Source organism: Gopherus flavomarginatus, chromosome 4 (assembly GCF_025201925.1).
Source record: "Gopherus flavomarginatus isolate rGopFla2 chromosome 4, rGopFla2.mat.asm, whole genome shotgun sequence".
In the NCBI taxonomy this organism is placed as follows: domain Eukaryota; kingdom Metazoa; phylum Chordata; order Testudines; family Testudinidae; genus Gopherus; species Gopherus flavomarginatus.
The window spans coordinates 12,819,956-12,832,117 of record NC_066620.1 but is presented as its reverse complement, the minus strand read 5'-3'; the positions used below and the strand labels follow the sequence as shown (position 1 = coordinate 12,832,117).

The window sequence follows — 12,162 nt, the reverse complement described above, 5'->3', positions numbered from 1 at the left end:
TTTCCAAACAATGCTCATTTTATTCTTTGAGATTACAAATTTGGTTGATAAAGGAAATTCTATAAATGTAATAGACTTTTTTTTTGAAGTGTTCGAGTGTTGCAACGTATTCTGAATAGAAAATTGGCACTGTAAAATATCAGTAAAGCATGCATTAAATGGATTAAGAACTGGCTAACTGACAGGTATCAAAAAATTGTCCATGTGGAATCCCCATCAAACGGGGATGTTTCCTGTGGAGTTCAGCAGGCATGAGTATTAGGCCCAAAGTTATTCAATGCTTTTATCCATGATCTGAAAGTAAATATAAAATCACTGCCTCTGTGAGCTGCAGAGAAAAGAGCAGCCCAGACTAAGGTAGATTGATTTACATTAGGGCTGTCAATGAATTAAAAAAATATTTATCACAGTTAAACAATAATAGAATACCATTTATTTTAATATTTTTGGATGCTTAGTGTTCACTTTATATTTATATTTTATAACAAATATCTGCACTGTAAAAACCAAAAGAAATAGTATTTTTCAGTTCACCTAACACAAGTACTGTAATGTAATCTCTTTATCATGAAAGTTGAACTGACAAATGTTGAATTATGTACAGAAAAAACCTGCATTCAAAGGTAGAACAATCTAAAACTTTAGAGCAGTGCTTCTCAGTCGGGCTGCCGCTTGTTCAGGGAAAGCCCCTACCGGTCCAGGCCGATTTGTTTACCTGCCACGTCTGCAGGTTCAGCCAATCGCGGCTCCCACTGGCTGCGATTCGCTGCTCCCAGCCAATGGGGGCTGTAGGAAGGGCGGCCAGCACATCCCTCAACCCTCGCCACTTCCCGCAGATCCCATTGGCCTGGAGCGGTGAAACGCGGCCAATGGGAGCCGCAATTGGCCGAACCTGTGGACGTGGCAGGTAAACAAACCTGGACCGCCAGGTGCTTTCCCCGAACAAGTGGTGGCCCGACTTTGAGAAGCACTGCTTTAGAGCCTACAAGACCACTCAGTCCTCCTCCTTGTTCAGCCAATCGCTCAGACAAACAAGTTTGTTTACATTTGCAGAAGATAATGTTGACCGCTTCTTGTTTATAATGTCACCTGAAAGTGAGAACAGGTGTTTGCATGGCACTGTTGTAGCTGGCGTCGCAAGATATTTACATGTCAGATGCACTGAAGATTCATATGTCCTTTCATGCTTCGACCACCATTCCGGAGGACATGTGTCCATGCTGATGGAAGGTTCTGCTCGATAACGATCCAGAGCAGACTGACACATGTTCATTTTCATCATCTGAGTCACATGCCACCAGCACGTTGATTTTTCCTTTTTGGTGGTACAGGTTCTGTAGTTTCCACATGAGTGTTGGTCTTTTAAGACTTCTGAAAGCATGCTCCACACCTCGTCCCTCTCAGATTTTGGATGGCACTTTGGATTCTTAAACCTTGGGTCTAGTGCTGTAATTATTTTTAGAAATCTCACGTTGGTACCTTCTTTATGTTTTGTCAAATCTGCAGTGAAAGCATTCTTAAAACGAACCTGTGCTGGGTTATCATCCGAGACTGCTCGTACATGAAATATATGACAGAATGCAGGTAAAACAGAACAGGAGACATACAATTCTCCTCCAAGGAGTTCAGTCAGAAATTTAATTAATGCATTATTTTTTAACGAGCATCATCAGCCTGGAAGCATGCCCTCTGGAATGGTGGCTGAAGCATGAAGGAGCATAGGAAGTTTTAGCACATCTGGCATGGAAGTACCTTACAACACCAGTTACAAAAGTGCCATGTGAACACCTGTTCTCACTTTCAGGTGACATTGTAAATAAGAAGCAGACAGCAGTATCTCCCGTAAATATCAACAAACTTAGCGATTAGCTGAACAAGAAGTAGGACTGAGTGGACTTGTAGGCTCTAAAGTTTTACATTGTTTTGTTTTTGTGTGCAGTTAGGTAACAAAAAAAAATCTACATTTGTAAGTTGCACTTTCATGATAAAGAGATCACTGTACAGTACTTGTATGAGGCGAATTGAAAAATACTATTTCTTTTATCGTTTTTACAGTGCAATATTTGTAATAAAAATAATATAAAGTGAGCACTGTACACTTTGTATTCTGTGTTGTAATTTAAATCTATATATTTGAAAATGTAGAAAAACATCCAAAAATATTTAATAAATTTCAGTTGGTATTCCATTATTTAATAGTGTGATTAATTGCGATTAATTCTTTGTTAATTGCATGAGTTAACTGCAATTAATTGACAGCCCTAATTTAAATCAAAGCAATTTAAAACACCAAGTGGAAATCTTCAATTTAAATAATCGATTTTAATAGTATTCAATTTACTTTTTTTTTCTAAAGAGAGATGCGTTCTTGCTGGTTGATATGCCCACTAAAACATGTTAATTTACAACTAAACAGAGCCTTTAAACTAGATTTGGTACATCTTTTCTGCTACCTAGGAGGGTACGCTGTAATTATACACATTTATTTAAACAATTACATAGTTGAACATTTTCAAATTCGTATTAACTGTACATTTTTAGTATGTTAGAAAATAGTGAATGATGGGTGAAATCATAAATATTCATAATTTGAAAAGTGAACCACTATACAATAGGAGTATGCCCGGGTGGGCTCAGTGGATAATCCTAATGAGATGCATGATGGTGTCTCATGGAATCAGAGGGTGGGTCCCAATGCCTATGAGAACTTTGCCAGTCTCTTGCATCCCGTAGTACAGCCCCCAGATTTCCCAGTGGATCACGGCCTTAACATAGTACAAGACCTATTGTTCTATAATTCTGAAGCTTTACTTCAAAGCTAGATGTTTTCCCCTTGTTTTTCTTTATATAAAAAAGCAGCCTTTAACTAAAGTTTTTGATAGTGGCTCATGGATTCAGCATATTTATTTAAATGTTTTAAGAGACTGTAATAAGCTTAGGCCTTAACGTATTTTGTATTACATTCAGATTTCATTTTAATCAGGTTTATTTTTATGAGGAAAACTTGTAACTTAATAAGAAAAAATCTGATTTAAATAAAAACCTGCTTTTTTACCATTTTTTTCCCAAAAAATAAATCATTGATTTGTTTTTTTTAATTCATCCTGACCCAGATGTCAAGAACTGTGAGACATACTGCTAGCAGAAATGAAAAATGTCTGATAATTTCCTTCCCTAAAGGCTTAGTTATTCCACTCCAGTAAAAGTTAATTTTTCTTTTTTCTTTAACTAATGTTATGCTTAAATAGTTGTTTCCCATTTGTAGAAATAGCTAAGTTAGACTATTCAAAGTTATTTAGCATTGTCCTGAATTCATGCCCTGGAATCGGGTTCTTATTTCTCATCAGTGTGAATGGAGTTTAAAGTATCCACTTTAATCACAGAATTTCTTTGTTTTTGTTAGTGTGCGCCCCAAACTTAATTTCTTCTTTTTATTTAAACATCTGTTTTTTTACAAGTAAAAACCATCTTTCATAAGATAAGAATTGTCTTGAAACTTTTTTCATTTCTATGTTATAAATGTCAGTGTTGAGATCACATAAGTCTCTGAACTCTTGTAAGGGGAATGTTTAACCATATGGTCACTATGAAAATGAGTGACAATTATTATATTTAATTAGAGAGAAACCTTTTTGGGTTGTTCTTTATTTAAAAATAAAAACCAGCTATATGAGAGTTTAAAAACAAATAAAATGCTTTAAGGTAAGCACAGATGGTTGTGGAATGTAGCCCATGTCACAATCCTACAAAGAGACTACATTGAATATAGATCTAACAGCCTTGTGGAAATGAGAATAAAACCTTTACCTGCTGTGCTGTACTACTGAGTATAACACTTATTGAATAGTACTGAAGTTTTCCTCCTCCTCAGTTCTCTAAATGTTTTAGAAGTCCTATTTAATTTTATAATAAACATTACTATGTTGTATAATTGCTTGCAATCTGTTTACAAATGACAACTGTTCCCCTGGAGCTTGGAAATCTTGAGTGCTCATGTTTCAGAAGGAACATGTGTATTCCATACCCCCACAAAAAGATGTTATGTGAATAGGCTCTTCTCATTGTAACAGGCTGAAATGGCACTGCTTATGATGGATGATGAGGATGACAGAAGACATTTTAACTATGAGAAGATTGTAAAACAACAGAATCTGAGCAAGACGAAAAAGAAACAACTAATGAAAAAGAAGGAGTTGTTAGAAGATGACTTTCAGGTAATACTAATACAAATTCCTAGTATTGAAATGTAATAGAATTTAGTACACCTCTACCCTGATATAACACTGTCCTTGAGCCAAAAAATCTTACCGTGTTATAGGTGAAACCATGTTATATCGAACTTGCTTTGATCCACCGGAGTGCACAGCTTCCCCCATTTCCTTCTCCCCCCCCTGCACCCCCCCCCCCGAGCACTGCTTTACCGCATTATATCCAAATTTGTGTTATATTGGGTCGCGTTATATCGGGGTACAGGTGTAGTATCTCTACTTTTTCAAAAGGAGTGGATTGGAATTCTGATGTAAGAATTGTACCTCAGTAATATGGTTTGACAACATTTTAACAGTGCAATTCAATATAAACCTCTTTATAGTACCAGGAAAAGGCTGGTATTCTAATACTGGGATCAAACAAGGATACAACTTTAATCAGTCCATGTTGCTTTTGAATGTTTGTTACCGACATGTACATGTGCCTGTCACCATAGGACCTGGGTGCACTTTATATGGCATAGATTACAAGCAATATTTCCCTAACAAAGGGAGCAAAACCAGACTATGTATAGGGATTTAAGGAGACAGAATTCACTCTTCAAGATCACATGCAATCTGTTGGCTGGAATATTGATTACTGCCCTTCCCATGGCCTGTCTGCACTGACTCTTTTTCCCTACTCGCTTATTCTTATCCAACAAGGAATGTCTTCGTTGGGCCACCTTTTGTGATATACAGGTTTTACACAGGTGTGTCTCCTGTATGTTGTTGACTCTCCCACACCACCTTGCACACAATGCAAAGGACAGAGGAATCCCCCACACTTAAGTGAAATTCAACCTCCTTGAGTATGTAGTTTAATTTAATCAGCCTGACCAAATTCTGAGAACTACCATTTGAAATTTAAATATTAAAGTTTCGGTTCCAGCTTAAGTAAGATCTGACTTAAGCAATTAGTGTTGCCCAAATCTTGTACACAGTCTGTCATTTAAATATGATTGCAATATTTTCTGGTATATTACATTTTCTGTCCTGTTTCTCAATATTATTTTTCATTGGTAGAATGGTTAACCGAAATAGGTTCTCTTTTCTGTCTTCAGGTGAACGTTGCTGATACAAGGTTTCAAGCACTGTATACTTCCCACTTGTTTAATTTGGACCCTTGTGATCCAAACTTCAAAAAGACAAAAGCAGTGGAAAAGTTTTTGGAGGAGAAAGCTCGCCAAAGAGAACAAAAGCAACAGAATCTTGCAAAGCAGATACAGGAGAATGAGATTGGAAAGAAGGAAAACATCACTAAGAAAGCTGTAGATCCTGCTTTATCAATGCTAATAAAATCTGTCAAAAATAAAACAGAAGAATTTCAAGCCAGAAAGAAACTGAAAATAAAATAATGTCCAATTGTTTGGCTTTCCTCAGTCCAGTCTGTACTCATTACAAAATGGCAAAATTCGTAAGAACTTTATGGATGTTGAATCCCATAAACTGGGAAGAATCAGTGCCAGTGTTGGGGCTTGGGGATGAACTATAGACAACGGCTTGCAATACTATCTTTTCCCCTCCCACAAATACCTCCTCGGAATAGTATATTTGTAAAATAGTTCACAAACAGCAACATGTTTAACAAAATTAATTTACCTAAGTTGTTGATTTCATAACACCATTTCAGTTAAAACTAATAGAAATGTTAAAGATGGCTGCAAAGAACTTCTTTCGTTGTAGTAATGGACACTTTATAAACGAGTGTGACTTCAGGTCCTGATATGATTTTTAGATTTTAAAAAAACTTTGGAATTTCATAATGGTGTTTTTAATACTCCATGAGTCTGTAAATACAATGTTACTGATGAAGATAATTTTAATATAACTGAAAGTGGAGATGGGTTGGATGAATTTTGTTTCTTAGTCATGAGCTATGTGGATAACTTGTGAAATAATGAATAAAAATATATTGTAGTTCATTAATCCTTTTCACTTCTATAATCTTCTAAGGATTCCAGTGCACTTCAGAAACATTTAGTGAAATTCTCTGATTTAGGAGAGATTCTCATTTACAACAGGGAAGATGAAACAATTAAGGTCAAACTTGAATGCCCAAAGTTAGGTATCAAAATCCATTTTTCGTCATCTAAATAAGCTTGTATCTATATTAGGCATTTTCTTAAATTTCTCCCAGAGTTGCATTGCTGTTAGTGTAACTCCACTAATAGTTGCAACGCTAGGAGTGCTAGTGTAGACAAGATGTCCAAAACAGACCTATATGACACAGTTAAAAATACCAGAGCAGGGCTATGTTAGTGCTACCCCTAGTGGAACAGTGGAAAAATGTGTGATAGAAGAGTAGCACAAATGGCCTGTTTTTCAGAAGGGTGGACTCATTTCATCCAGTATGTCATCCTCCTCTAGTTCTCTTTGCTGCATCAACTCTGATAAAAATGCAGCCAGTTAAACTTTGTCAGAGATAAGACAAAGCACTCGTCAGAACTGTGGGGCTGGAGACATTTCAGTAATTGTGAACAAGCTCATGAGCTGCTACCTCCCGAAGCAGCTCTATTTCTGTAAGCTACTGGTGTATTTATCTAACTCTTTGCTTGGGCACGAGAACCCTGAATAGTGCAGCCAGGAATGTTGCACTCTTGTTATGAAGCTGCTTGAGAAGGCCCAGTGACAGTAAATTTAGTAGCAGAACTGGTTGATAAAATGTTACAGGTTGTCTGGAAAAAAAACCCACCAGCAGTGTACTCTAAAGGAGGTAAGTGCATGGAAATAGTCAATTGCTGCACCTGCTACTTGACACTATGCAATGTATAAAGATAAACATACCAAAAGAATACAGTCTGAACCTGTTTACAAAATTAGTTTGTCGGAACGGTTAATGTGTCCCAAAAAAATCCTCCTCCAACGAAAATATTTTAACCATATATCTAATAAAAGAAACTGGTATGCAAGTAAAATTTCACTACACCAACCATTAAAAGCAGTCAACCAATCAAAATGTCTTGCACACATGAAATAAATACAGATGGATGTTCACTGGAGCAGATGGTCCTTCAATGTCAAAATATTAACTTTTAGCAAAACCAGTTTGATGCAGACAGATCAAGAAAATGAGAGAAACCACATACTCAATTCCAGGTAATTAGTGGTAAAAACTGAAGAGTACAGTGAGAAATGTAATGTGGAAATAGAAACAGGTGATTTCACGAGAGTTTGTATAAAGGAGTTCTGGAAGTGAAGAGCCAAAATTACATTTTATTGATCACTTGTGCAGCTTTACTGGAAAGCCTCCAGATTCACTTCTAAAATAGCTCAACTGAATGGTTGGACAAATTAATAGACCATGACCCGTTAACCAGCTCAGGTGGTGCTACAGAACTTACCCAGTGCAAACAAGCTCTTGATACATGGTACATCTGAGCTAGCCCAGGCTCAGCTACCTGCCATGAGCAAAGAGAAATAAACCCCACCAGAACTGAGGACTTCAGTGTACACCATGGACCAATTTACTGATGTTCAGCTTGGACATAGATTCAAACGAAACAAAAGGAAGCAGGGCAACTTATAGTACAATTTCCTGCAGAAAGTGCAGACTCACGCAGCAGCCCAGCAGAAGAGGTAGCTTCTTCATTTAGCAGGTATCAGCCGTGAGTGCGCTAAGTACAAATCCATATCTAATATGCACGATGGAAAAGAGGGATTCTAAATTGATTCATAATCTTTCTGTCCAAGAAGTTATCGAGTTGTAAAATGAAAGAATAGCAATAAGGGGGTGGGGGGGGGAAGTTAGCAGTTTAACTAAATGCTGGTGCTGTGAAAAGATTGATCACATAAGGGAGAGTTATAAATTCAACGCCTGAAGCAAGTACTGAGTGTTCAGTCTTCAAGGACTGTCCCTCACCCAGTGCAGGAAAATGTTCTACCACTAAGCTGAAGGGGGAGAAGCTTGGATGTACAGGGAGTAGATCTCAGGGTTTTTTTAAGGTCTGTGCAGCTGGATAAGTGCATGGCAATTGAATGTGTAATAGGGTCAATGAAGTGCATAAGAATTGTGGCTCCAATTTAAATTTTTAGCAGGGATCCTAGAAATCCATTTGCATTTTTACAGAAAATCTTTGGTTTCATATTTTGTGGAAAAAATAAAAATATATATTAATTAAATTGTACTGAAAGTACCAGTCGCCTATTCAGTACATGCAATCTCCCCCTCTTGTGGTTGATTCCTGAATGCGCTTTAAATTTACATTGCTAAATAATACTCCAATAAGCTGCTTCCACATATAGCGGTTATTCAACGGTATATAGAGGTTTGTGTTTTAATGCATCTCAATTGTCTCTTCAGCCTCCAGATGTGAGTAATTAAGGTTGTGAAAAGCTACTGAAAATGTTAAAAATCACCCCTAAAGACCATGTCATTGAGTTTGGCATGGACAACTTTCACATTGTGAAATGTGCTGTTTTGCACTGTTTGCAGCAAGGCTATAGATTACGTTAGAAGGCGGATAATTGTAGAACACATGAAAAGGGCTAAACAAACGGACTGAAAAGAAATGAAAATGAGACTGAAACTGCAGGACCATCCAAAACAGTACAGAAACAAGGCACTGACAGGATCATTCCAGCATTTTTGTGCATTTAATTTTTTTTTCTGAAAATACAGACAAAAGTATTTGGTATATGTAAGAAATATGAATTGCTATTTTATTATTGTGATTGATGGCACTGGTAGGTGTCAAACTTCCTTAAAAATTGTAAATATATCCGTAAAACATGTTCAACTGATACCTGCATATATTATGGCTAGGAAAACGAAGCATCTCATATTAATTGTGGGAAAACATGGATTTTTATGCTTTTTATTCAGATAATTTTGTGACACTGAGCTATTTTGGGTTCATATGGATTCTGCTTATGTGTATAGGTTTGTTAATAAAATAGTATGCACTCCCACTATGCTGGAAATTACTGAAGAAGTTGCTTGGTAGGGACTCAGTTAAAATTTAAGAAGGCTTCTTCCATTCTAAGCTCTATTTTCATTTCCATTTTCTCTTTATTTTGAGTGAGGTCTGGGTGTAGGAAAATTTTAAAAGAAAGCTGTTTGAGTTACAGGGCTCTTAAAAATGTTACCCTGTTCCTGATGTTTTAAAAATGTGCCTAACAGTCAAATCAGAAATGAAAATGACAATTTATTTAATTTCATTTGACTGTGAAGTCCTCTCTAACCACCATCTTGTGCCCAGCTTCATATTTCTGGCCAAAATAATTTGAGAAGATTAGTAATCACCAAACGGCAACAATGTGACATCAGCCAGCAACCTGGATGCCTCATAATCAGGGTTCAGACCAGGGCACAGAACAGGCACAACTCTAATGGCACTACAAAATGATCTCATGGCCATGGATACAGACAAGATGTCCATGCTCATACTACTGGCCTTTGGCACAGTGGACTGCAAGATACTGATAACCTGAATAGATGGCCAGGCACTACGGTGGCTCCAGTCATTTCTCTCCAGCAGAACTCAGAATGGCTCCTCCTCTCTGAAGACCCTTGTGACAAAGTGAGAATTCTCTGTAATAATTTTATGAATCTTATTTGTACTTCATTTTGCCTCTATACTTTGCATTGCTACCCAGTACGGTGGAAGAGAGAGGGCTAAGTTTGCTCTTGGGGCAGAACAGAAGATATGAGGTATGTGTGTCACCTGGCTGTCTGGATGGAATGAACAGGTCATTAAAGAACTGGTTGAAACAAACTCCAAACAATGGAGGATCCAGAGAGCCAATGAAAAGCCACAATGACTGAACAATCAGCCCTTAACAGTGACAAGCTCCAACCAGCAGGATAGGTAAATTCATCGTGGCTCTGTCTGAAGCCAAAGGACTGGAAGTAATTGGTTTTTGGAAGAGACTTGACAGTGCTCACTGGGGACTGAAAAAGGGAACCTGAAATAAAGTCCAGAGCAGCATGGCTGATGGATGGCACTGGCCTGGCCAGGTGGATTATGTCTTAACATTTATTTCTCTATGTTAACTTCAGGACTTCAGATTCTGTGTTCCAGGTAACTAATAAACTCTACTCTGTTTTGAAAGCATTGCCTGGGGACTCTAAAATCTGGGGTATAGCACATCCTGTGGATCCCTGACCACCTTCATCCCGAGAATCCCATAGGGATTCATACCTCTCTCCTCTTCAATATCTACATGGGATGACTGGGTGAGATAGTGGACTCAGCTGCCAACAGCATGCTGCTGATGATGAAATATATATAACTATATATATTTAACTGACACAACCACTAGTGCTTGTAAGATGTCAGAATGCCTGCAAGAACACCAGCTTTTGGATGAAGAGCAGCTGGCTCAAACTGAACCCAGGCAAAACAGAAGTGATGCTGGTTGGAAAGAGGAAATGTTACAAAGAATTAGCTGAGATGTTGTCTCTACCTTTCAAAGGGGCACATCCTCCATTCATCAAAGTAATGTGAAACTTTTAAAGATTCTTTTTCACTTCATGCATTAATCCTGGATGACCAGGTAATATCAGTTTCTAAAAATGCATTTTGTCACCTCCAGCTTGCTAGAAAATTTAGTCCCTTCTGCCCAGATGAAGACCTGGCTATATGTATTTGTTACCTCCAGGCTGGATTACTGTAATTCACTGTATCTGAAGCTGAATGTGGAGATGGTGCAAACAGGGTCCATCTGGTACAGAATGTGACGGTTTGCTTTCCCCATGACTTAGGTGCCTATGAGCACCTCAGGCCTATGTTCAGATCCATGTACTAGCTCCCAGTCAGGTTCCTGTGCATGTTTAAAGCCTTGGTCCTCGTTTTCAAAGCAATTTAATGAATGGATTAAGCCCTAGTTACATCAGAGACAGAATTTTGATCTATCAATGATTGCAACTGCTGTTCTCCTCCAGGACAACGCAGATGGTAAAGCTTAGGATGAAGGGTTTCAGAGTATAGGACAAAGCATTTCCAGGGGCTTCAGCTCTGCAACCAATTTCCAGAGATCAGGCAAAGCCAGAGTCTGACCATCTTTAAGAAACACTGTAACCTTCCTCCTCAAAAAAGCCTTTAAACCATCAAAATGATACTCAAACCACCAAAACCCTCTTTAAGCAGTAAATCCCTAACATCCCCCTCAAAAAAGAGGATGAGAATTAATAAAATCTAACCAAAAAAAGCCCTATCCCAAGCAAAAACTTGGAAAGGGGAGAAGTGCCAGACATTGCATGAAGTTCACTAGGGACGTCTTGTTGCTGATCTTACATGAAATGTGCCCAGTTACTATGGTGATGGGCCGCAGTACGAAGCCCTAAGATAGACAGAATAGCAAAGATTCCATCCGCTTAGTTCTCCAGCAGAACTATTATAAAGGAAAGATTTAAAAAGATTTGAGGAAACAAATTAAAAGGTCAGCAGTGCTGATGGAGCTGACATCAAATTGTAAGTTGTATCACATGCGCATATAGACATATTGGCTTTCCTCTTTGGAAGTAGTAGTTCCGGTAAGCTATTTTGAACCATATTACTCTGTTCTTGTTTTTGGACTTGTGTCCAGAGATGGCAAGGAAGCCCAGCCTGTATTGAACAGCCAGAATAAGACATGGTAGACAAAAATGTATAAATAGAAACTTGAAAAGGGATAGGTATGGGTTTAAAAATGGTTGATTGTATTTTGCAGCTGCATTTACATGGAACCTTCCCAGAGAGATTTGCCATACCAAATAGCAATGTCTGGTGTAAATGGTGCTGTATTCAGTTTCCAGTCCGATACATGTTATTTGCTTTGCTTGAATATTCAAGTTCTCAGACTGTCTTATATTAGGGATTTTTGTTTTGATGTATTTTGCCTGGAAGTCATTTGGTCTCAGTCCACCATTTAATCTGAAATCCCTCCTTTGTTGAGGGTGACCTACCCTCTTGAGTTTTGAGAAAGTTTTGCT

The 12,162-nt window shown here is 37.9% G+C and overlaps 1 protein-coding gene across 3 annotated transcripts in view; it reads left to right on the top strand.

Moving 5' to 3' along the window:
• Positions 1-6,172, top strand: part of ESF1 (ESF1 nucleolar pre-rRNA processing protein homolog) — a 61,137-nt gene extending 54,965 nt beyond the window's left edge. For all 3 annotated transcript variants that reach the window (XM_050952049.1, XM_050952050.1, XM_050952048.1), the window contains 2 exons: positions 4,071-4,214; positions 5,312-6,172. In XM_050952049.1, the coding sequence (XP_050808006.1) occupies positions 4,071-4,214; positions 5,312-5,605 (438 nt within the window). In that variant the 3' untranslated portion in view covers positions 5,606-6,172. The remainder of the gene's footprint in view (positions 1-4,070; positions 4,215-5,311) is intronic.
• The last annotated feature ends 5,990 nt before the right edge of the window (positions 6,173-12,162 follow it).